The following is a 24,009-nucleotide window of genomic DNA, read 5'->3' as shown; positions in this document are numbered from 1 at the left end:
CCCCCCCAATCTAGGACACAGTAAAAGGAACCCCCTTCCTCTTGAAAGGCCCGGGGAGATGGTGACGGCCAGCTGGGCTTGGCAAGGCAGGCCCAACTCAAAGCAGGCAGATGCAGCTCCCATCAAAGAGTCCTACACTTGGAAGGGACCCCGAGGGTCATCCAGACCAACCCCGAAATAATAACACAAGCATTTCAGCATGGGAATCCCCAACAGGGGTTCTCTGCTGAGAAACTTCCAAGGAAGGAGAGCCCCCCTTTTTCTGAGGGCGCCCGGCCCTCTCTCCTACCTTCAGAAAGTTCTTTCTAACATCTACTTGGAGAATCTCACTGGTGTGGACGACACTGCAGGGAGCCCAGTTCTCCATCTGCTGCTGCCATGTGCATATGAAGCCCTTGCTTTTGCTGCTTTCTGGCGTTTTCTTGGCACGCCAGTCCAGGGCGTGGGGGATCCTGGCTCCCCAACCGGTTCTGCCAGCTTCCCGTGGGGCTCCCTGGTAGGTCTGGATGTGGGCCTGCCCCTCTCTGCAAGCTCCAGCCTGCACCTCCCGCAAAGAGGAGCTGCGCTGGACCCGCCGGGAGGAAGCAGGTAAGAGGCCTCACCTTTGCCCACCTGTTGGGAGGGGAGGGGAGGAGGAGAAGTCCCTTGAGTGGGACCAGAGGCAGAGCGCCTGGGAAAAGGGTTTGTGTAAAAGCACCAACGCCAAAAAGAGCCTGGGGCAGAAGCGAGAAAGGGGTGCCTCTGGAAGAACTTTCTGAGGGCCAGATTGACAGAAGTTGGTGGCCTCTCCTTCCTGGGTTCTTAAACAAGGGTTTGGGTGGCCAGGGATTCCTGCAGCGCATGGGGATGGACTAGATGACCCCTGGAGGCGCCTTGCAGCTCTGTAATTCCAGGGTTGATTTTGAAGCGCCACAGGTTGGACGCCCTCGCTGCCTCCGGAGATGGCGAGTGCCACCACTTTTGGCTGGCAAGGGTCCGCTAGTTGTCCAGCCCCCTGCGACGCACGGTGCCCCTCACCGCCTCCCGTCGGAGAGGGGCAGGATCCGGCTTGCTTTTCCCACGGACCCCTTCCTAGCCCCGCACCAAGGCCGTTTTTCGGAGGCGAGGCTTCCAGGACGCGCGAGTACCCGGGCGCACGGCGGCAGCAGCAGCCTCCGCTCCCCACAAACACGCGGACACGTCTGGGGCTCACTTCGCGACTTCTTTACTGACCCGGGCGGGCGAGGCCCCCCCTGGCCGGCTGACGGGGGGCGTCCGGCTGCACAGCTCCCGGAGCTGCTGGGGGAGCAGCGTCGCCTGTCCGCCCTCGCCCAGGACGCAGGGGAGCCAGCGCGCGTCGTAGACCACCTGCCCTCGAGGGGCGCCGCCGCAGCTCCCTTTGGGGACTTCGCCCTTGGAGTCCGTGCGCAGGATCAGGATCTTGGAGGGGCAGGGCGCGCGCAGGCGGCGCTCCCGAGGGGACGGCGAGCGGCTCGCCACCTGCTGCCCCGAGCGCCGGTGCCGCCCCGACGCCTCCTCCAACTCCTCCGGTTGCTGCTGCTGCTGCTCCCGCCGCCGGGCGCTGCTCGACGGCTCGGGGCGCTTCACGTCCGTCCCGTCCCGCCTGGAGACCCGACGGCTCAATCCGCTGCCGCCGCCGCCGCCGCCGTCGAGGGCCCGGCTAGAGCTGTGTCTGTGCGTCTGGGGAGCCGCCTCTGGACGAGAGGAGGCGCGGTGGGTGCTGCGCGCGCTCTTGGGGCGTCCGCCTTCTGCAAATTCGGGTGCAGGGGGGAAGAGAGAGAGAGAGAGAGAGAGAGAGAGAGAGAGAGAGAGAGAGGGTGAGGCCCCAAGGAGGAGGGTCCCCAAATCGCTGCTCCATCTCTGTGCCCCCGTCCCAATTTGGAGCAACTCTGCGCACCCCCATCTGCGTGCGCCAGAGGCACTCGGCCGTTCCGGTACCCAAAGTCACACCGGCCCACCGAGGGGAGATTTTTATTGCATGAGATTTTTGGGGGGGAACCGCCTGTTTGTAGGAAACGGCGACAGCAACACCCTCGAGCGGCATACCAGAAAAATATACCGTTACCCAGGAAAATGGGGAATAACTTGCAACCCGACTTTAATACGCGCCGGAAGTGGTGCCGTTGAAGGTTCCTGCCTGGTGTCAAAACGCAGGGAGTTCCGAAGTTGTATGTGCTGCCACACTAAATTATAGATTTCGTGCAAGGGAAGCCCCTCCAAGGGAGCACTGCAGGAAGGCACTCTGCACATGCTTGAGAGCAGCCTGCCCTATGCGCCTAACTCCAGCTGCTACTGGGCTGAGTTCTGCTGGGGTTGCAAGCCGAGGAAGCAGGGGCTGGTGTTTTCCTGCCTCAAGCACAACAGCAAAGACACACACTCTGTGTGTGTGTGTGTGTGCATAGCAGCCAAAGTCAGCCAAGTCTTGGAGATCCCGGGCCACAGGGAGGTTAGGCTGGCCTCAGCCAGAGCCAGGGCTTTTTTGGCTGTGGCTCCAATCTGGTGGAACGCTCTGTCCCAAGAGACCAGGGCCCTGCGGGACTTGACATCTTTCCGCAGGGCTTGCAAAATGGAGCTGTTCCACCAGGCCTTTGGCCGAGGCACAGTCTGACCCCCTCCTTTGGTAATCCCCACAGAACTCTAGCCCAATGGTTGCCTTTATTTTGATTTTGAATTGATTTTAGAATGAATTGATTTTAGAATGTATTTCAATTAATTGACCGTGATTTTATGTAAACTGTGTTACTTTTACTGTTGTTAGTCGCTCTGAGCCCAGCTTCAGCAGCTGGGGAGGGCGGGATATAAATCATCATCATCATCTGAGCTAGAGAATCCTGCAAGCAGGGGTTTTCTTTCTCTTCCCCTTACTTTTTAAATGCAACTATTAAAATTCATTTTCTCAACACCCCAAAACCAGTCGCCTGAGGCGGCCACCTCACTCTGCTGAATGGGAGGGCTGGGCCCTCTTGGGTGCGAGTGACTCTGCCCCCCAGCCATGAGTGTAGCCAGGATTCTTGTTAGGTGGGGCAGGACTTAGTTAAGTTAGTTAAGTGTTTCTATTGTTTTGCTGAAGACAGAAGTGCCTGGCGTGCTCTGGTCCAGGGGGTCACGAAGAGTCGGACACAACTAAACGACTCAACAAACAAAATTGTTTTGTTTGATGGGGGGGCGGCTGCTCCCTGCCCCCCCCGGCTACACCCGTGCCATCTCCAAGCTGCCTGGCCCTTAAATCCAGTTGTTCCTTGACTTTTGATTTGCACCCTGTCTTGGACCTAAAAGCAGAGAGGGAAGAGAGTTTCCCATCCCACACACCGTGGGGCTCCTGGTACCACCTCCAGCTGAAAGGTGGGGCTGTAGCCTTGGGTTCAGACCCCCCCACCCCTGACAACACCCCCAGCTAGGCCTGGCAAACCCCAGAGAACCACTGCTGCCGCCGGCCCGTGCAAACAGTGCTGATCTAGATGCACCCAAGGGGGGCTTGGATTATCCGTGGGTTGGGGACATCCTCACCTGGGATGGGGCGAAGAGACAGGAGGAGCCTCAGATCCGCTTTTAACTGCAGTGCAACAAGCCCCGGAAGTTTGGGAAGGGGCTTTTCTTGGCAGGAAGATGGGCAAAGGGAGGGAGCCTGGAAGAAGCTGCCTGGTGCTCCAACTCCCATCACCCCCTACCAGCTCGTGGTTGAGGGAGGTGGGAATTGCAGTCCAGGCAACACCCGACGGCCCAAAGTCAAAGAACAGGGCCCTACGCCCACTGGCCGGCCGCAGCTCTCCTTGGGTTGCCGATCTGCCTGCAGATGCCGTCAGGACTCGAACTCAGGGCCTGCTGCAGGCAGAGCAACACAGGCCATCCTGGACTGTGCAGAGTCCAGGCAAAGATCCATTGTGGGGTCCCTGCAGAGTCTGGGGGAGAGCATCTTTCAGGGGCTGTGATGTGAATGGGGATCTTGGTCCAAGGCTGCCCTATGTTGTTCCTCCCCCCCCCCCCGCCTCTGGTGGCTCCTTAAGTTTTCTCATCCCACAAAAAATGACTCCCCGACCTCGGCTGCTTGTCGGCTCCAGCGCCTCTTTCGCCTCCTCCTCCTGCTTCTCTCTCTTGCGCTTGCTCCGGGGAACCTCTTTGCTGCTGAAGGGCGGCGGAGGCAGGCAGAGCTGGGGGGGGGGGGGCGGGCGGGCGAGAAATAATAATATTAATAATAATTCCTTTATATCCCACCCATCTGGCTGGGTTTCCCCAGCCACTCTCGGTGGCTCCCAGCAGAATAATAATAGCGATAAAAGATCAAACATTAAAAACTTCCCTAAACAGAGCTGCTGTCAGGTGTCTTCTGAAAGTCAGATCGTTGTTTATGTGGGTGTTCCAGGCAGGCGCCACCACCAAGGAGGCCCTCTGCCTGGTTCCCTGTGACCTCACTTCTCCTGACCAAGGCGGTTCCCGTCCCATGATGAGGCCTGAATCCTGACTCAAAGGGATCCAAATGGTCCGCATCCTCCAGGTGTGCCTGGAGTCGTTCAGCAACCACCCGCTCAGTCACCTTGCCCAAGAATGGAAGATTTGAGACCGGGTCTGGGAACGCTCCTTCACAGAGGAAAGCATTCCCCGCCCCACAGAGCCCATCGCCCAGCCCCTCCCTGCTCACTTTTATGAGGTCAGGTCAGCAGGTCCAGTGAGCGGGGCATCAGTCCCAGCTTCAGGTGGGCCAGCTGGGCTTGGGTCGTTCCTGCATTTCAGGGGGTTGGTCTAGATGACCCTTAGGGGTCCCTCCCAAATCTACAGGTCTACAATTCTTGAATTTCCTGCCCCAGAGCCAGAGGGAGGAGGTCAGGGGTGGATTCCGGCACCCCTAGCTGGCCACTGTTGGCAGCTGGAGACTTAATATTTGGGGGTGTTAACGGAGAAATCTGAGGGCTCCCTTGGACAAAAAAACAAGGACACCAGCCAGGAATCCCAGAGCAAAACAGTAGCCAGTCGGCTTGGTCTTGATTGAAGACTCTTGCGACAGGACTCCCACCTGCCTCAAGGTGGAACAAGATGGAAGCCCCGAACAAAAGAGAACCCAAACTTTTATTAGCAGCTAATCACCATGTTAAAGGTAAAGGTAAAGGGACCCCTGACCATTAGGTCCAGTCGTGGCCGACTCTGGGGTTGCGGCGCTCATCTCGCTTTACTGGCCAAGGGAGCCGGTGTACAGCTTCCGGGTCATGTGGCCAGCAGGACTAAGCCGCTTCTGGCGAACCAGAGCAGCGCACGGAAACGCCGTTTACCTTCCCGCCAGAGCGGTACCTATTTATCTACTTGCACTCTGACGTGCTTTTGAACTGCTAGGTTGGCAGGAGCAGGGACCGAGCAACGGGAGCTCACCCCGTCACGGGGATTCGAACCTTTGATTTTCTGATCGGCAAGCCCAACCCAAGAGGCTGTCTAGGACCATGAAGGTTGGTATGCCAACTGGGAAGGGCTCCTGTAGACGTGTTGGCATGCTCAAGGGATCATGCCAACACGCCCTGTATCAAACCACCCCCTTTGATAGTTCTTCCTTCATAGAGGAAAATAAAAGTGGAACGGTACAGATCCGATGCACGGGTGATTTTCTATGAATTTATAACAGAAGTGTCGCGTATGTCATGTGTGAATGTGTGTGTGTGTGTGTGTGTGTGTGTGTGTGTGTGTGTGTGTGTCAAGTTTGTACAAACTGAATGATTGGTGGGCGTTTTTTACTGCAACACCTGTGAGTCAGTACATAGATGTATTGATCAGTGAATTCTTACATTTGGTATCGCGCAGCAAAGGCCCTTTGAATAGATAGGAAGAAACTGTGACGAAGTGTTTTGTGGGGACAAGTCACAAAAGGGATTGTGCTGGTTTTGGTAGTGGGCTGCAGGTGCGTGATATCTGCTGGAGGGGCAACCCCCCCAACCTATGCATAAATTCCTGCAACAGGGGGCTCTGGCCTAGTAGGGGATTACTCCCCCCCCCAAACCCCTCGCCCGTCCTCACCAGAGCAATGACGTTGTTGGCTACGCAGAGCAAGACCAGGCCGCCCAGAAACTTGATGGCCAAGTCCCCGACCTCCTGGCAGGAGCTGTGCTTGGAAGACATGGCAGGAGGTGGGCTGCCATTGCAGACTGAAGACCAAGAAACCAGCCGGTGGGGGGGGGGGGCAGGGAGGAGAAGCCATTGTGAGGCGGCAGCGATGAGCTCACAGTAGGAGAGGAGGGGGCAGCGAAGGCCTGGCACTGTGTGGGGTCTTCCCTCCCTGCCCTATAAGCCCCCCGTTGACCCACGAAAGGCAAACTCTCAGGAATTTTTAAGGAATTGACAGGCTGCGTTGATTCCTGTGTTGCGGGTTGGGATGGATGACCTTTAGGAGTCTCCCTTCCCACTCAGCAATTCCGTGATTAGATTTCAAAAGAATAAAAGTCAAATCTGCCTCCTATTTTTTCTTCTTCCTGTTTTATTCTGTCGCTTTGGGGGCTGCTTCTTCTTCTTTTTGAATTTGCATTTTATTTATTTGTTAACATTCTTATATTACATCGGTAAACATTGTCCTATTACATTACAGGACTTACTGTAATATAATTTCCAACGTGTATACAAAAATTATATACAAATTTTATGTACCTAGAAAGAAAATGAAAAACAAAAAAGAGAAAGAGGAAAAACAAAAATGATTTCCCCCCCCCAAATCATATACATACCAACACACTAGACTTCCTGTCTTTCCCATTGTATATTCCTTTTTTGCAAATGAATGTACGATACAATACGATATCTTTATTGTCATTGTCCCATACAGAACAATGAAACTGAAAAATCTACATAAGACATTCAAAAACCCCTAAAAACTCTGAAACCCCATTTTAAAATACAATATACTCCTATAGAGACTCCTTATACTGGGTTTAAAACCAGAATTCCATTTGGGTAGAAACTATTGTCTATTTCTTGACATATTATCTAATACATTCCGAGGTCAATAGGTGCTCTTAGTCTTCTTTCTCAACTCAGTCTCACTCCAATGTCAGTCGAATGCTAGCTATGCAAATCTGCCCCCTAACCTGTCTTTTTCTTCCCTTTTCCCCCTACCCCCATAATTCTGACCGGGGTCCCTCGTCCCTCCTCCAAGGGCTGGAGCCCCCTGTCCTATGTCTCCCCCCCCCCTTGCTTCCTCTCTAGGTCGCCATGCCTTCCAGGCTGAAGTTCTTCCGGGGACAGCGCTACCAGCACCTGAAGAAGCGCTGCCTGCAGCAGCAGAGCCTCTTTGAGGACCCCGAGTTCCCGGCCACAAACGCCTCCCTCTTCTACCGCAGAGACCCTCTGCAGGGAGTCTCCTGGAAGCGCCCCGGGGTGAGCAGGAGACAGGGGTGCCTAGTGGTTAGAGCGCTGGAGAGGCCAGGGTCCACATTCCCCCACTCGGCCCTCGTGAAGCTCCCTTGGGGGCCGGTCCCCGCCTGGCCTACCTCGCAGGGATTATTGAGAAGGGGAGCCCCCCCTTGAATCATGGAATTGCAGAGTCTCAAGGGACCCTCAGAGGCCCTCTAGTCCAACCCCGTGTGCAATGCAGGAATCTTTTGCCCGACATGGGGCTCGAACCCACAACCTTGAGATTAAGGAGTCTGCCAACTGAGCTATCCCTGTGTTAGGAGGAAAAAGTGGGGTGGGAATTAAATGAATACATAAATACGGGGTCTTGGGGTGGGGTTGGTGAATCCTACTGTACCCAAAGGACTTCAGCTCAGCAGATCCCCATAGACTTGGGGTCCCCTCCAGGAGCAGGGTGTCTCCTTGACCCCAAAGGGGTGGGAGAGAGTGGGGGCCTGGGCAGATGTGGGGGACTCCCTGGTCCTGAATGGGGTCACTGTGCCCCTGAAGGAGCAGGTGTGCAGCCTGGGAGACATTTTGGACTCACGGCTGTCCATGGAGGCACAGGTCAACTCTGTGTCCAGGGCAGCTGTTTACCAGCTCCATCTGGTACGTAGGCTGAGACCCTATCTGCCTGCGGACTGTCTCGCCAGAGTGGTGCATGCTCTGGTTATCTCCCGCTTGGACTACTGCCATGCGCTCTACGTGGGGCTACCTTTGAAGGTGACCCGGAAACTACAACTAATCCAGAATGCGGTGGCTAGATTGGTGACTGGGAGCGGCCGCCGAGACCACATAACACCTACACTGGCTCCCAGTATGTTTCCGAGCACAATTCAAAGTGTTGGTGCTGACCCTGAAAGCCCTAAACGGCCTCAAGGGCCCAGTATACCCGAAGGAGCAACTCCACCCCCATCGTTCTGCCTGGACACTGAGGTCCAGCTCCGAGGGGCTTTTGGTGGTTCCCTCCCTGTGAGAAGCCAAGTTACAGGGAACCAGGCAGAGGGCCTTCTCAGTGGTGGCTCCCGCCCTGTGGAATGCCCTCCCACCAGATGTCAAAGAGAACAACTACCAGACTTTTAGAAGACATCTGAAGCTTTTAATGTTTGATTTAGTACTGTATTTTATTATTTTGTTGGAATCCGCCCAGAGTGGCTAGGGAAACCCAGCCAGATGGGCGGGGTATAAATAAATTATTATTATTATTATTATTATTATTATTATTATTATTATTATTATTATTTTATATAAAGCGCGAAAGGCAGGAGCGTCATTTCCCACATTGCCAGGGTTGGACTAGGTGCCTCTGGGTGCCTCTTCCAGCGCTATGATTCTGTGCGATGTTGCCTCTGGCTTCTGCTGCTTCAGCCGCAGACCTGGCAGGGCTGTTTCTCAGGGGGAGGTGGGTGGGGAGAAGCCCCTTGGCTCTGCCCTATAATGGGGGGCGTTTGGGGTTCCAATGTCCAGAGAGCCTCTCTCCCTCCCTTGGCCAGGAGCTGTGCGCTGACCCCCGGCTCTTTGTGGACGGCATCAGCCCCAGGGACCTGCACCAGGGCAGCCTCGGGAACTGCTGGTTTGTGGCGGCCGCCTCCTGCCTGGCCAGCGAGCCCAGCATCTGGAAGAAGGTAGGGGCCCCTCCTTTGCCCACCCCCTTCTCTGCCCCCTTCCCTGCCCCCTCTCTGCCCAAGCAGACACCAGCCTCTCTCTTGTTTGCAAGCGGGATCTAGCCATGATGTGAACCGGGACTGGTTGGTTCAGGCCAGGGTGCCTCTGGTCATGTGCAGAGTGCCCGAAAGAGAGATGCAGCTCTGTCCAGAGGGCTGCCCTCTGAGGGGTGCCAGGGTGCCAGGCCTGCTGCGCCAAAACAGTATCCAGTTCTTCTCTTTTTATTTTTTAAAATTAATTTATTTAACATAATTATTACAAAATATAAGCTAAATATTGCAAATACATACATATATATATCAGATAAGCACACATATATAAAAAAGAGAACAGAAGAAAAAAGAAGAAAAAATAAAGAGAAACTCTCTCTTTTTTAAAAAAACAAACAAACCCAGAACCTAGCTGTGATTCTGGCTTCTTTGAGTGCCTCTGGGCATGTGCAAAGTGGCAAGGATCCATTCAGGGTTCGGTCAGCCAGCCAGCTACAAATCCACTTAACAGCTGCCTCGCCGCACTCCCATTTTACCAGCTTCCTTGCGAGAATATCCTGGGGGACTTTGTCAAAAGCCTTCCTGAAATCAAGATAAACTATGTCTTCAGCATTCCCCTGATCCACTCGTTTTGTATCTCGGCCTTTTTCTTTGGCCTCCTCCTGCCAGAGTCCAAAGCCCTTCCTGCTTCTCTTCCCTCAGGTCATCCCCAACCCCCGGGAGCAGGATTGGGACCCTGGCCGGCCCCACGCCTACGGCGGGATCTTCCGCTTCCGCTTCTGGCGCTGGGGCAGCTGGACGGAGGTTGTGGTGGACGACCGGCTGCCCTGCCGCCAGGGACAGCTCCTCTTCTGCCGCTCGGCCGAGCCCCGCGAGTTCTGGAGCGCCCTCCTGGAGAAGGCCTACGCCAAGTGGGTGGGGCAAAATGGGGGGGGGGGAATTGGGTGGGGGGGTCTTCTCAAGGGCGTAAGGAGAGACCTGCTACTGGATCAGGCCAGCTGGTTCAGCACCCTGGCCTCAAAATAGCGGAAGGACCCCAGGATCCTAGGGAGCGAGATATATTGGCAAAACCTATTGGTATTTTGCAACTTTCCGACTCGTTGCAGGACCTCAGCCAGACCTAGCAGAGTCAACGCAGAATCCACGGAAGCAATTGGCAACTTGGCTGCAGACAGGATAGACGAAGCAGGAACCGGGAACTTGTAGTTAGGTGTTTATTATATACAGCGGACTATTTACAGGAACACCGGGACACGGGTGGCGCTGTGGGTTAAACCACAGAGCCTAGGACTTGCTGATCAGAAGGTTGGCGGTTCGAATCCATTATTTAAATAGATAAATAGGTACCGCTCCGGCGGGAAGGTAAACGGCGTTTCCGTGCGCTGCTCTGGTTCTCCAGAAGTGGCTTAGTCATGCTGGCCACATGACCTGGAAGCTGTACGCCGGCTCCCTTGGCCAGTAAAGCGAGATGAGCGCCACAACCCCAGAGACATCCACGACTGGACCTAATGGTCAGGGGTCCCTTTACCTTTACCTATTTACAGGAACAGAACACGGACCTTTTGCTAGCTCTCTCTGACACGACTCACAACTCCTACACTCACTGACACACTGAACCACTGAACCCTGAACTAACACATTCCTGTTAGTAGGCCATTAATTATCGCTGCCTTGAGAGAGCTTGACCAATCAGGGAGCTGTCTCCATGTCTCTGTTATCACCAGGCAGACTTACTCCTTCACATGACCTTCTGGCTGTCTGCCAGACCTTAATTGACTCTGTGTGAGTAGCTAGACGTACATAGTTTCCCAACAAAATAGACTGCCTCTGCAACTGGAGAACTTCTGAAGAGCCCCCATTGGCTGCTGGATCCGGCCAATGGGGGCCCATCTAGCCCTGTTCTCACAGTGGCCAAGTGGGTGCCCCAGTGCGGAAGCCTGCGGTCAGGATTCGAACACAAGAGCACTCCCCCATCCCACGATTTCCTGCAACTGGGGTTCAGAAGCATTGACTGCCTGTGAAGGCAGAGCAATAATCGATAGCCCTCTCCTCCTCCATGAATTTGTGTGATCCTTTTTTAAAGGCATCCAGGTTGGCTCCTGTAGCAGGGAGTTCCGCAGTTGCAACGCAGGAATCGCGGCTCAAGAGTCCCTGACAGACAGCCGTCAGATCTCATGTGGCTCTTTTTATAATATTCCAGAGTACTTTAAAAAAATCTAATCTAGAAAAACAAACAGGAGAAGGGGGAAAGTAAAAGGAAAGGAAAAATAGAAAAAGATGAAATAGCTTCTGATTCTCTGTCTGCCAGCTAAATATACTAATATATTCGCTCAAATTAATATCCAGCTATTCTATTTTCTATCAACCATCATTTTTTGCCAGATATTATTATTTAATTTTATTTATACCCTGGCCAAGACCGGGCTCAGGGCAGCTAACACCAGCTATAAAAACACTTGATTAAAATGCAACTTAAAAACAAGATTAAAATACTACTTCAAATGCAGCCTCATTTAAGTGGAAGCCCAGATCGAAAACTGTTTGCGTGGAGAAAACGTCAAATCTTCACCAAGGCCAACTCTCCAGACTGGTCTTATGTGGGCTAGAAAAGTCAGAGAAGTCCCCAAATAGGGGTTCCATCACCGAAGGAAAAGGAAGTTAATTTAAAGTCTGCTTTTACTCTTAATAAATGTCAATAGTGGGCTTTGCAAGTGTGGGGAGGGCAGCTGGGATTCTCAGACCCTCCTCCTGACAGACTCTCCATTGGGGCAGCTGGCTGGCTGTAATCCCCCCCCCCCATTCAAGGGCTGTGTGGTCGAATGGTTAGGGCACCAGCTCTGAGAATGGGCCTTGTTCCTTCGTCCAAAAGACCGGTCATTGGGGAGTGACCAGCACACCCCAGCCCCAACCTGGTGCCCAGCCACTTCAGCAATGGGGGGGCTGACCACTGGGCATTCCAGCCCACCCACCCTCTTTCCCCTCTCCTCCCCAGGCTGAATGGGTGCTACGAGGCCCTGGAGGGCGGCAACACGGCCGAGGCGCTGGTGGACTTTTCGGGGGGCATTTCGGAGCCCCTGGCGCTGGACGAGGGGGGCTTCGGCACGGACCCCGAGAAGCGGAAGGAGCTCTTCCAGCAGCTGAAGAAAGCCCACGCCCGAGCGGCTCTCGTCAGCTGCTCCATCCGGGTGAGAAAAGAGGCCGAGGTGAAGGAGAGGCAGCGCGGCACAGTGGTTAGAGCGCTGAAAGAGACCAGCGTTCGAATAATCCCGGCGCTCGCTGGATGTGACCCTGATGGCCAGACTCTGCCTCTTGGCTTTCCTTGCAGGGCTGTTGTTGGGGACTGAATGAGGAAGGGGAGAGAGAGAGAGGAAAAGGGTTTGGGATATCAGTGCAATAAATAAATTAAATAAAGATAAACTGGCCATTAGAAGTAAAAAGAGAAGCAGGGGAGAAGCATTCTTTCTCTCCCCCCCCCCATTTTTATTTCTGCTTTTCAGATATATACATTTCACTGATTTTACAATCCTTTTGACATTTCGGAACTTGACTTCCTTCCCCCTCTTTCTGCGGGTCCTTAAATTTATTTTTAAACATCTTCTTCATATCCAAATTCACTTAACTCGCTCGTTTATCTTCTTCCAATATATACTCTTACGTAACCGCAGGTTAGTACAATAATCCTTCCAGTGTGTTTTTTTATCTGTTTGCAATTTACCTGTAAATAATTCAATAAACCATTTCCACTCTTTTATAAAAAAAAAGTTCGTTATCTGGATTTCTTCTTCTTCCGGTAAGTTTCGCCATTTCTTCATATTCCATAAGTTTTTGTATCCATTCTTCTTTTGCTGGGAATTCTCCTTTCCATTTTTGGGCAAGTAACATTCTTGCCGCTGTAGTTGGAGACATAAATAAGTTTCTGTACAATTTAGGTAGTTCTGTCTCTATAATTCCCAGATGAAAAGCTTCTGGGTTTTGTTTGTTTTTTAACAAATGTTACTTTAAACATCTTTTTCAATTCATTGTATATCGTTTCCCAGGAAGCTTTAACTTTACTGCAAGACCACCCCATATGCTAGAAAGTAACATTCTTGCTGCTGTAGTTGCAGACATGAATTAAGTTTCTATACAATTTAGGCAGTTCTGTCGCTATAATTCCCAAGAGAAATAACATTTACGAATGTTATTTTGAACATCTTTTTCGTTGCATTGTATATCGTTTCCCAGGAAGCCTTAACCTTCCTGCAAGACCACCACAGGGCGTTCTTAGTCTTGCATGGCCGTTCTCTGAATCTCTGTGTGTTGTGTGTCCCCCGCCCCACAGTCCCTCCCTGGCGAGGGGCCCGAGGCTGAGCTGCCCTGCGGCCTGGTCAGGGGCCACGCCTACGGGGTCACGGCGGTCAGGACCGTCCACCTGCGCAGGAGGAACCTGCTGGAGCTCTTCAAGGTCAAGAAACTGCAGCTGATTCGCATGCGGAACCCCTGGGGGACGGTGGAATGGAACGGGGCCTGGAGCGACAAGTAAGGGGGCACGCGGGAAGGCTGCATTGGGGTGGGTGGAAGGGGCCTGGGGGATTGGGGGAGAAGTCAGCCCCCTTAGTCACAGAATTATGGACCTGTAGAGATAGGAGGGGGCACCAGTGGTCATCTACTCCAACCCCTCAATGCAGGAATCTAGGGGAGAGGTCAGCCCCCTTAGTTGAAGAATTATGGATCTGTGGAGGTAGGGGGACCCCAGTGGTCATCTAGTCCAACCCCCACAATGCATGAATCTGGGGGGAGCAGCCAGCCCCCTTCATCATAGAATTATGGACCTGTAGAGATAGGAGGGGACCCCAGCAGTCATGTAGTCCAACCCCCCACAATGCAAGAATCTAGGGGGAGCAGCCAGCCCCCTTAGTCACAGAATAATGGGCCTGTAGAGAAAGAAGGGGGCACCAGCGGTCATCTAGTCCAACCCCCACAATGCAAGAATCGCAGCTGAAGAATCCCTAAAGAGATGGTTGCCTGATCTCTGCTTAAAAACCTCCAGCAAATCTTAGAATGTAGAGTGGGAAGGGCAACCCAAAGGTCATCCAGCCCAACCCCACGCAATGCAATGTGGTGGGGTCCCCCTGGAGGGGAAAGGAGACCGGGTGGGCTCTGGGGGGGCTGTTAGAGAGGGTCCTGCTCAAGGGGCGGAGGCTTTTGACCTGTCTCACTTCAAACCTCCCCCCCCCCACACTTCAAAGGTCCCCAGAATGGCAGAAGGTGAGCCAGCGAAACCGGAAGCAAATGGGGGTAACCGTCCGGGACGATGGCGAATTCTGGTAAGTTGGGGCTTTTTTGGGGGGGTCTCCATTGGTCTCTCTCTGTGATTGTGGTGCCCCTCAGGGTCCGATCCTGCAAGACTCCATTTCAGGGGTCAGCTGCAGGTTTCTAGGACAGGCATAGGCAAACTCCGGCCCTCCAGATGTTTGGGACTACAATTCCCATCATCCCTAGCTAACAGGACCAGTGGTCAGGGAAGATGGGAATTGTAGTCCCAAACATCTGGAGGGCCGGAGATTGCCTATGCCTGCTCTAGGATGTGGAAAGACCCCAAGGCAGGCTGGCCCCTCTTTCCCTCTCCATGGGGCAGCCTCTGCAGCCTGCCAAGACCAGACTCTGACAGCTGATGGATTGATTGACTGACGGGTAGTATTTCTGTTCCGGTTCAAATGAGTCCCAGAGCAGCTCACAAGCAACACATAAATGCACAACGTCAGTAATTGCAACTGAAAAAACACTATATTAGCAAACCAAAATATAGCTGGACGTCCCAATTGGAGCATGACACACCATCTGATTAGCAAACCAATAAGGCGTTTATAATCTCTGAAGCAATATTCACTAAATTGCAGCTAAAAAATAAGCTGCAAAGTCTACACCCCCCAATGTTTCATAATCTTTCGCTCTCTTTGGTTCATTGAGAGAGTGTGTCTAAGGAGCTCCAGGCGGCTCGAGTAAGTGAGCCAAGCCACACACGAGCACCGGAAGGTTGAAGGAGAATATTTCCGACCTCGCCAGTCCCTGCCTGACTCTTCTTCCCTGTCTCCCTGACTTTCCCGGCAGGATGAGCTTTGAGGACTTCTGCGCCCATTTCACAGACGTCGTCATCTGCCGCCGCATGAACACGGCGAGGCTGAGCTGCCGGCGGAGCTGGGTGGAGGGTCTGCAGTTTGGGGAGTGGGACCCCCAGAAGAGGCAGGCAGGGGGCTGCCTCAACCACCGGGACACCTTCCTGGAGAACCCCCAGGTGACTGGGGGAAAGCGATGGACGTTCTGGGACCCCATATTTCGAAAACCTCATCAGTTTCGTTTTTGCAAGCTGAGAAGAAGGGCGAGAGGCTGAGTTCTCCTCTTTTTAGCGTTTTATTTCTTTTGCTTTAAATGCCCTTGCTTTTCCACTTTTGCTGCGATTCCTGCATTGCAAGGCAGGTTGGACTAGATGACCACTTGGGGGTCGCTCCCAATTCTGCAGTTCGATTATGTAAGTTTATTGATTTATTAAATCTGTATACTGCCCTCCATCCATAGATCTCAGGGAAGTACACAGCACAAAAAAGCAAGATAAACACAAAATACCGTATTGGCCTGAATATAAGCCGCACCCGAATATAAGCCACACCTTTAAAATTCAAGGGGGGGCGGAGACAATACCCGAATATAAGCTGCTGCCTTAAAATTCTGCAGTTACAGATAGGTAGCCGTGTTGGTCTGCCATAGTCAAAATAAAAAAATTCCTTCCAGTAGCACCTTAAAGACCAACTAAGTTAGTTCTTGGTATGAGCTTTCGTGTGCATGCACACTTCTTCAGATACACTGAAACAGAAGTTGCCAGATCCTTCTATATAGTGAGAAGGTGGGGAGGGGTATTACTCAGAAGGGTGGTGGGAATGGGAGATTGGCAGATAGCTGAGATGAGCCTGTTGACGACTCTTAACTGATACCCAGAGAGAACTTGCTGCAAGACAGACCCAAAAAAGAAAATAACAGAACACCTCTAGTCATCACATACAGCTCCCAAGTTAAAACAGTACAACGCATCATCAGAGACCTACAACCTCTCCTGGACAATGACAGTTCTCTTTCTCAAGCCCTGGGAGGAAGACCTTTCATTGCCTACAGACAGCCACCCAATCTTAAACAACTCCTAACCCACAATAATACTACAACCAGACTTAACACGGACACTGGCACCAGAGCCTGCAATAAACCCAGATGCCAACTTTGCTGCCACATACACCCGGACAACACCATTACTGGCCCCAACAACATCACACATACCATCTTGGGACTATTTAATTGCTCATCGTCTAATATTGTGTATGCCATCAAATGCCAACAGTGTCCTTCAGCTCTCTATATTGGACAAACAGGCAAAACCTTATGCCAAAGAATAAACGGACATAAATCAGACATCAAGAATCACAAAACAGAGAAACCAGTAGGAGAACACTTCAGTCTCCCAGGACATTCTATACAAGATCTCAAAGTGGCTGTTTTACTACAAAGGAGTTTCAGAAATAGACTGGAAAGAGAAGCTGCTGAATTGCAACTCATTACCAAACTAAAACCATGGAGAGACCTGGTCTGAACAGAGACATTGGATTCTTATCTCATTATACATGACTAGCTATTTTTCACCTTCTCACCCCTTGCCTTTTCCTGTAAGACCTATTGCAGTCGTTAAGAGTCGTCAACAGGCTCATCTCAGCTATCTGCCAATCTCCCATTCCCACCACCCTTCTGAGTAATACCCCTCCCCACCTTCTCACTATATAGAAGGATCTGGCAACTTCTGTTTCAGTGTATCTGAAGAAGTGTGCATGCACACGAAAGCTCATACCAAGAACTAACTTAGTTGGTCTCTAAGGTGCTACTGGAAGGAATTTTTTTATTTTAAAATTCTGCAGGCACTCACACCTGTTCCGTTTTACCGTCTGTCTGTTTCAGCAGTTATATCATAAAAGCACATTTTTGTAAGGTCGCGAATTTAAGCCACACTTTAACTTTTCACGGTCGGAATTTGGGGGGGGGGGGAGGTGAGGCTTATATTCAGGCCTATACAGTCATACCTCTTCTTGCGAATGCTTCATGTTGCATTTTTTTCAACCCGGAAGTGTTTATTTCTGGGTTTCGCTGTGTGTGCGTGCACAAGCATTCTGCGTGGTTCGCGCATGTGCAGAAGCACTCTATTGCGCTTTGCAGATGCGCAGAAGTGCTGCTCTGGTTACAGTGCGAACCGCAACCCCAGAACGGATCATGTCCACAACCACAGGTACCGCTGTACGGTACATAATAAAAATAAAAATAAGAACAAGAACACACACACACATATACATATACATACATATATACATACATATATATATATATATATATATATATATATATATATATATATATATATGCTTTCGTAGATTTTCACGGGTACAGGAATGCAGGTTTTGGTGTCTTCGGGTGTCTTCCCGTGTAAGAGTTGGGGTGTCTAGGCGATGTTTCGACGAGGTCTCACTCGTCATCTTCAGGCTGGTGCTTTCGGCTTCTTGTTACTGGAACAGAGCAGGATCTCAGTGTTTGAGTTCCTATAAATACTGTTGAGGGGGTGTGGTGTATAGCCTCCAACGTTCTGGGCAGAGAGGAAGTTCCCAGGGTGTGCCTTTTCTTCTTTTGTTCCTTAATTACTTGAGGGATATCTTGAGTGATTTCTTGAGTGATATTCTGAGTACCACTTAGGAGGGTCATTAGGTGTGGATTAGTAGCTAAAGCTTTCGTGTCTTGACCTCTTGAGCTTGTGAAGAGTTTTTCTGAGAAGATGGCTGTACTGCACTAAGTTGTGCTCTGGCTTGGCTTCGTGTATAGGGGCGAGCTGTGGTTTTGTGCCCTGTGTCAGCCAGATCTGTGTAGGGATTGCAGGGGGGTGCAGCATCCGGAGGTGCCACTATGGTTTGGCTACTGGATGGTGTCTGTAATTTATCTGTGGAGAGGGTCTGGGTTTGGGTCTGGTGTGGTTGATTGGAGATGGCGTTCTGTGTGCCTCTGGTTCTGGTGTCGGTTTTTGTGGGGAGGGCTAATTTCCAGATGTCTGGCAGGCGGGACGTGTCGTCACGCTTGTTCATGTTGTGAGGGTGTTTCTCTATCTCGATGGCTTCCATGATTATTCTCTTGTGGTGATGTTCCATGTTAAAGAGCAATTTGGAATCTGCAAAATTAATTTCGTGTCCTGTTTCTTTCATGTGTTGGAAAAGAGAGGAAGTTTTTTCTTCTTTTTTGACGGCATTCTTGTGTTCTGCGATACGTGCATTTATTCGTCTGTTTGTTTGTCCAATGTACGTGGCTGGGCAGACTTTGCAGGGTATTTCATAGACCCCTTGGTTTTCCAACTGGATTTTATCTTTGGGGTTTCTGAGGATATTGGCTATTTTTTGGTTGGTGCAAAAGGCTGTTTTGATATTGTGTTTATGGAGGATTTTGCTAATTTTATCTGTAGTGCCCTTGATATAAGGAAGGAGGGCCATGCCATTGTTTTCTTCTGTGTCTTGGTTTTTGGGGGGTGTTTCTTTTTGGATTAGCTTCGTAACCCTGTTTTGCTGGTATCCATTGGCGATTAACACATTTGAGAGATTCTGTAACTCTCTGTAATGTGTTAATCGCCAATGGATACCAGCAAAACAGGGTTACGAAGCTAATCCAAAAAGAAACACCCCCCAAAAACCAAGACACAGAAGAAAACAATGGCATGGCCCTCCTTCCTTATATCAAGGGCACTACAGATAAAATTAGCAAAATCCTCCATAAACACAATATCAAAACAGCCTTTTGCACCAACCAAAAAATAGCCAATATCCTCAGAAACCCCAAAGATAAAATCCAGTTGGAAAACCAAGGGGTCTATGAAATACCCTGCAAAGTCTGCCCAGCCACGTACATTGGACAAACAAACAGACGAATAAATGCACGTATCGCAGAACACAAGAATGCCGTCAAAAAAGAAGAAAAAACTTCCTCTCTTTTCCAACACATGAAAGAAACAGGACACGAAATTAATTTTGCAGATTCCAAATTGCTCTTTAACATGGAACATCACCACAAGAGAATAATCATGGAAGCCATCGAGATAGAGAAACACCCTCACAACATGAACAAGCGTGACGACACGTCCCGCCTGCCAGACATCTGGAAATTAGCCCTCCCCACAAAAACCGACACCAGAACCAGAGGCACACAGAACGCCATCTCCAATCAACCACACCAGACCCAAACCCAGACCCTCTCCACAGATAAATTACAGACACCATCCAGTAGCCAAACCATAGTGGCACCTCCGGATGCTGCACCCCCCTGCAATCCCTACACAGATCTGGCTGACACAGGGCACAAAACCACAGCTCGCCCCTATACACGAAGCCAAGCCAGAGCACAACTTAGTGCAGTACAGCCATCTTCTCAGAGAAACTCTTCACAAGCTCAAGAGGTCAAGACACGAAAGCTTTAGCTACTAATCCACACCTAATGACCCTCCTAAGTGGTACTCAGAATATCACTCAAGAAATCACTCAAGATATCCCTCAAGTAATTAAGGAACAAAAGAAGAAAAGGCACACCCTGGGAACTTCCTCTCTGCCCAGAACGTTGGAGGCTATACACCACACCCCCTCAACAGTATTTATAGGAACTCAAACACTGAGATCCTGCTCTGTTCCAGTAACAAGAAGCCGAAAGCACCAGCCTGAAGATGACGAGTGAGACCTCGTCGAAACATCGCCTAGACACCCCAACTCTTACACGGGAAGACACCCGAAGACACCAAAACCTGCATTCCTGTACCCGTGAAAATCTACGAAAGCAAATATATATATATATATATATATATATATATATATATATATATATATATATATACACACATATACATATATATGTGTGTGTGTGTGTATGTGCGTGTGTATGTATACATATTAACAGATATATATACCATATAAGCAGTCAAAACAATAGGCTGACCTTTTCTCTCTTCTCCCCCCAGTTCTTCTTCGACGTGTCTGGGGTTCGAGACTCGGTCCTGATCTCGTTGCAGCAGGAAGACACCCGTCAGCTCCGGGGGTCTGGCTCCGGGGGGCACAACCTCCCCATTGGCTTCGAGCTCTTCAGCGTGAGTCCAAGCACCTCGTTCGGGGGGGGGGGCTTGGGGGTGCAGGAAGCTCTGGGTGTAGGGAGTAGGGCAGGTCATAAAAAACTTTTTCTTTTTAAATGCCTGCTCCAAGGGTCTTAGCCCAGCTTTGCCTGGGGAAGGTGGGATATAAATAAAATCATCATCATCATCATCATCATCATCATCTTGCTACACTAGGGATTATCTAGCTATATCTGAAGTTTCATGCATATCAGTTAATATATTGACCCTGCTCCGCTGAATTGAAATTTCAGCCTTCATGACTTGGGAAAATGGCCAAGTAAACAGCTATTTTCATAGAGGAGGGTCAAGATATTAACTGATATGCGTGAAATTTCAGATATAGCTAGATAATCCCTAGTGTAGTAAGAGAAGACCTTTGGAGAAGGCATTTTCAAAACAAAGCTTTTAATGATCCGCCCTGGGGGGGAGGCCTTGCGTGACCTGGCAGGGGAGGGGCTGAGGAGGGGGGCCTTGGCGCTGCCATTTGAGCTGCAGAGTTGGAAGGGACCCCCAGGACTCATCTGCCCCAATGGAGGCTTCTGAGCAGAGACCGGCTGGCCACCCCCAGGGGATTCTCGAGCGGCGATTCCTGCCTTGCCGGGGTTGGGCTGGATGACCTCTGGGGTCCCCTCCCCGTTAAATGTAATTCCCTCCCTCGCAGGTGGAGCAGAACCGGACTTGGCGCCTGCATCGCATTCCGCCCCGAATGGCCGGCTCCACCTACATCAACTCCCGCAGCGTCTTGCTCCGGGCAGAGGTGCCCGGGGGCCGCTACGCCCTCCTGCCCACGACCTTCGACCCCGGCCAAAGCAGCACCTTCCTCCTGCGCATCTACAGCGAGCGCCCGGCCAGGCTGCGGTGAGCAGGGCCCCTCGAACCCTAGTCTCTCTCCCTCTGAGCATCTGCAGAGTGCATTCGCCTCGCCTGACGGGCCTCTTCGCGGCAGCCCCTTTCAGCTTGGCAACTTGAGATTTCACGATGGTGACAAGTGTTCCTCTGGGCATGGGCAGAGTGCCTTTCCCTCGCTACAGATGGAGCGGATTGTCTGATAACATAAAGACAGAGGGTGGTGTCTCTCCTCCAGGGGGTGTTCTCTCCTTCGCTGTGTATTTAATTTTAAAACACCCACCACCCCCAAAAACGATTCCTGGGAGCTCACGTGCCCCTCGCAGACCCCTGGCTCCCGGTGTTGTTGGCAAACTGCAGTTCACAGGGGAGTTTAGCGGGTGGGTGGGCTTTGGACGAAGGGGCCCTAAGCAGGGATGGCAGGGGGTGGACTGGATGACCCCTAGGAGCCCCATACAGATCTATGTTCCTGTAAGGCTATTCCCCCCCCCCATATTTAAATTGCATTTTAACCTGTCTTTTAAATTGGTTGTTTTTTTCCTATTATGTTTTCACTGTAATTTTATTGGTGTTAGCCGCCCTGAGCCTGGCTCTGGCCAGGGTGGGCGGGGTATAAATAAAATTTATTATTATTATTATTATTATTATTATTATTATTATTATTATTATTATATTAGAATAAAAATACACTTCTTTCCCTCCCTCTCTGCCCCCCAGGGCTGTCAACCGCAATGACCCCCCACCTCCACGCTGCAGTTGCTGCTCCGGATCCCACCAGCTCATCACCTCCGTTTGCGTCCATCGGGCCGTGGGGCTGGCACTTCCCAACTCCAGCAAAGGTGAGCTTGCGACAACTCCTGCACTGCAGCGGGTTGGGCTAGATGACCCCTGAGGGTCCCTCCCAACTCTGCAGTTCTGTGATTCTGCAGAAAGACACTTGCCAAAAGGCACAGGGTGAATTCAAATGGGGAGGCGGCAGGAGAGGCCTGCCAGCAGCTGTGAGCTGTGTTGCAGAGCCTCCACATTCAGGGATAGTCTACCTTTGCCCGGGGGGGGGTTGCTGGTGAGGGAGGGGCTCTTGAGGAAGGCCTGGGCCCTGGGCAAGGGGTCTCCCAAGAGGCCTGGGGGCAAATGACTGGGGTGTGTCCCCCTCCCTCTCTCTCTCCAGCCCCAGATGTCTACGTGAAGGTCTGCTCCGAAGGCCAGGCGGTGCGATCCTGCCTCCACAAGGCCACCTCCAGCCCAGACTTCAACTTCAAGGCCGTCTTCTGCCGCCGGCGCCCGCAGAAGCCCATCCGCATCGAGGTGAGTGGAATTGGGGGGGGACACACACGGGCAGCGGGCGGCATGATCTCCCACCTGTTGCGTTCCGAAGGCCAAGGAAGGATTGGACCCGGGTTAATACAATACACACAAGGTTTGGCCAGCAAGACTCTGGGAGGCAGTGCGAATAATCATCTGCCACACCCTGGCCCAGCTCCCGTTTATTAACAAAAGAACTTTTAACACAGCACTTGTAAGAACCAATCAGATTTCCGCTGAGCATTAAAAAAAACAAACCCTGCCACGTGGGGACAAAGTTAAAACTACAAAGAACTAATTTGAGCATGCATACATTTTGGGTAAATAAAACAGGAATCAAGGAGGACTGCATTTAGCAAACCCTGGAGGTCATAGGTAAAGGTAAAGGGACCCCTGACCGTTAGGTCCAGTCGTGGACGACCCTGGGGTTGCGGCGCTCATCTCACTTTACTGGCCGAGGGAGCCGGCATACAGCTTCCGGGTCATGTGGCCAGCAGGACTAAGCCGCTTCTGGCGAACCAGAGCAGCGCACGGAAACGCCGTTTACCTTCCCGCCGGAGCGGTACCTATTTATCTACTTGCACTTTGATGTGCTTTTGAACTGCTAGGTTGGCAGGAGCAGGGACCAAGCAACAGGAGCTCACCCCGTCACGGGGATTCAAACCGCTGACCTTCTGATCGGCAAGCCCTGGGCTCTGTGGTTTAACCCTGCCGGAGGTCATAAACAGGCAGTAAACAGGAAAGGAAGGATGGCAAGGAAAGATAGTATTTACCAAGCCAGAGGATTACGTATGCGGAGGTATTTTTCTTTCAATTCACAACACGCTGTAAATTACAAATCTGTTTTCCATAACTTCTCTTAACCTACCATCTCACATTCCTCTCCTTTTGTTCCCTGCTCCACAGGTGTGGGCCAGGCGGTTCCTGCGCAGCACCCGTCTGGGGTACGTCAAAGTCTTGGCTGCGGAGACCCCCCCGGACGCCGGCAGTGGGCAGGTGCTGCGGCTGCAAGGGGGACCCCCTGCCTGTCCCCCGGGCTCCATCCTCGTGGAGACCTCCACCAGCTCCGACCTCCTGGCTCTGTGAGCTCGGCCGAGGAGCCCTTTGTGGGTGCCAGGGAGTGCGTTGGGTGCCCGCCTAGGGGTGGGCGTGTTAGGATATAGTTCCATTCCACCTGAAAAGGGTACAGGCATGATATTCGTGTATCGTGTTTACGTCCAGCACAGTCTGCTGGGAACTTCCGTTGTGTATTGCTTTTGCTATACTGCTCTTTTGCCGGAGACGAAGAGATGCAGACATGTTTTCCTTTGTTCCTGAACTATGCTGAATAAATGCTGTAAATAATGCTTACATCTGCCTCTGTCCGCCTCATCCGCTGTGTGATGGTTTACACACTCTGCTGACAGAGCGGGCACAAGTCTCTAAGCGTATCTGAGGCTCGTGTCGCTGGCTGACTGATGCGGTTCCATGGGAGACCGGTGATCGTCCGGAGCAAGCTGGGGGCCTGCCTGATGCCCCCGTCTCCCCGGCAGTATCCCAGCAACATGGTTTCGGGCCCAGGTCCATGGTGCTTACAGGAGAGTAAGACTGCTGATGGCTGCAATCCGATCCCGGCAGTGACAGGGGCATGTGAAGCGAGGCTTTTCTGTG

At 51.7% G+C, this 24,009-nt stretch overlaps 2 protein-coding genes across 3 annotated transcripts; one reads left to right on the top strand and one right to left on the bottom strand.

The window, feature by feature from the left end:
- The first annotated feature begins 215 nt into the window (after positions 1-215).
- On the top strand, positions 216-23,709 carry LOC310692106 (calpain-5-like). Of its 2 annotated transcripts, XM_083472650.1 has the most exons (13): positions 216-588; positions 7,124-7,344; positions 8,853-8,984; positions 9,717-9,925; positions 12,007-12,199; positions 13,336-13,532; positions 14,243-14,320; positions 15,105-15,288; positions 20,062-20,187; positions 20,873-21,069; positions 21,775-21,896; positions 22,226-22,362; positions 23,266-23,709. In XM_083472650.1, the coding sequence occupies exons 2-13, from the start codon at positions 7,180-7,182 to the stop codon at positions 23,443-23,445; spliced, it is 1,920 nt and encodes a 639-aa protein (XP_083328776.1). In that variant the 5' UTR covers positions 216-588; positions 7,124-7,179; the 3' UTR covers positions 23,446-23,709. The 2 variants fall into 2 exon arrangements, with proteins under 2 accessions (XP_083328776.1, XP_083328775.1); XM_083472649.1 differs by lacking the exon at positions 216-588 and having other exon boundaries at positions 6,936-7,344.
- On the bottom strand, positions 1,183-6,927 carry LOC310692196 (uncharacterized protein). The gene is made up of 3 exons (XM_083472862.1): positions 5,995-6,927; positions 4,037-4,148; positions 1,183-1,748 (listed from the first exon to the last, which is right to left on the bottom strand). Exons 1-3 carry the CDS (start codon positions 6,094-6,096, stop codon positions 1,189-1,191), a joined length of 774 nt encoding a protein of 257 aa, XP_083328988.1. The 5' UTR covers positions 6,097-6,927; the 3' UTR covers positions 1,183-1,188.
- Positions 23,710-24,009: the final 300 nt, after the last annotated feature.

Source organism: Podarcis liolepis (assembly GCF_965112155.1).
Source record: "Podarcis liolepis genome assembly, chromosome: 13".
NCBI lineage: Eukaryota > Metazoa > Chordata > Lepidosauria > Squamata > Lacertidae > Podarcis > Podarcis liolepis.
This window is presented reverse-complemented; position numbering and strand designations above follow the sequence as displayed.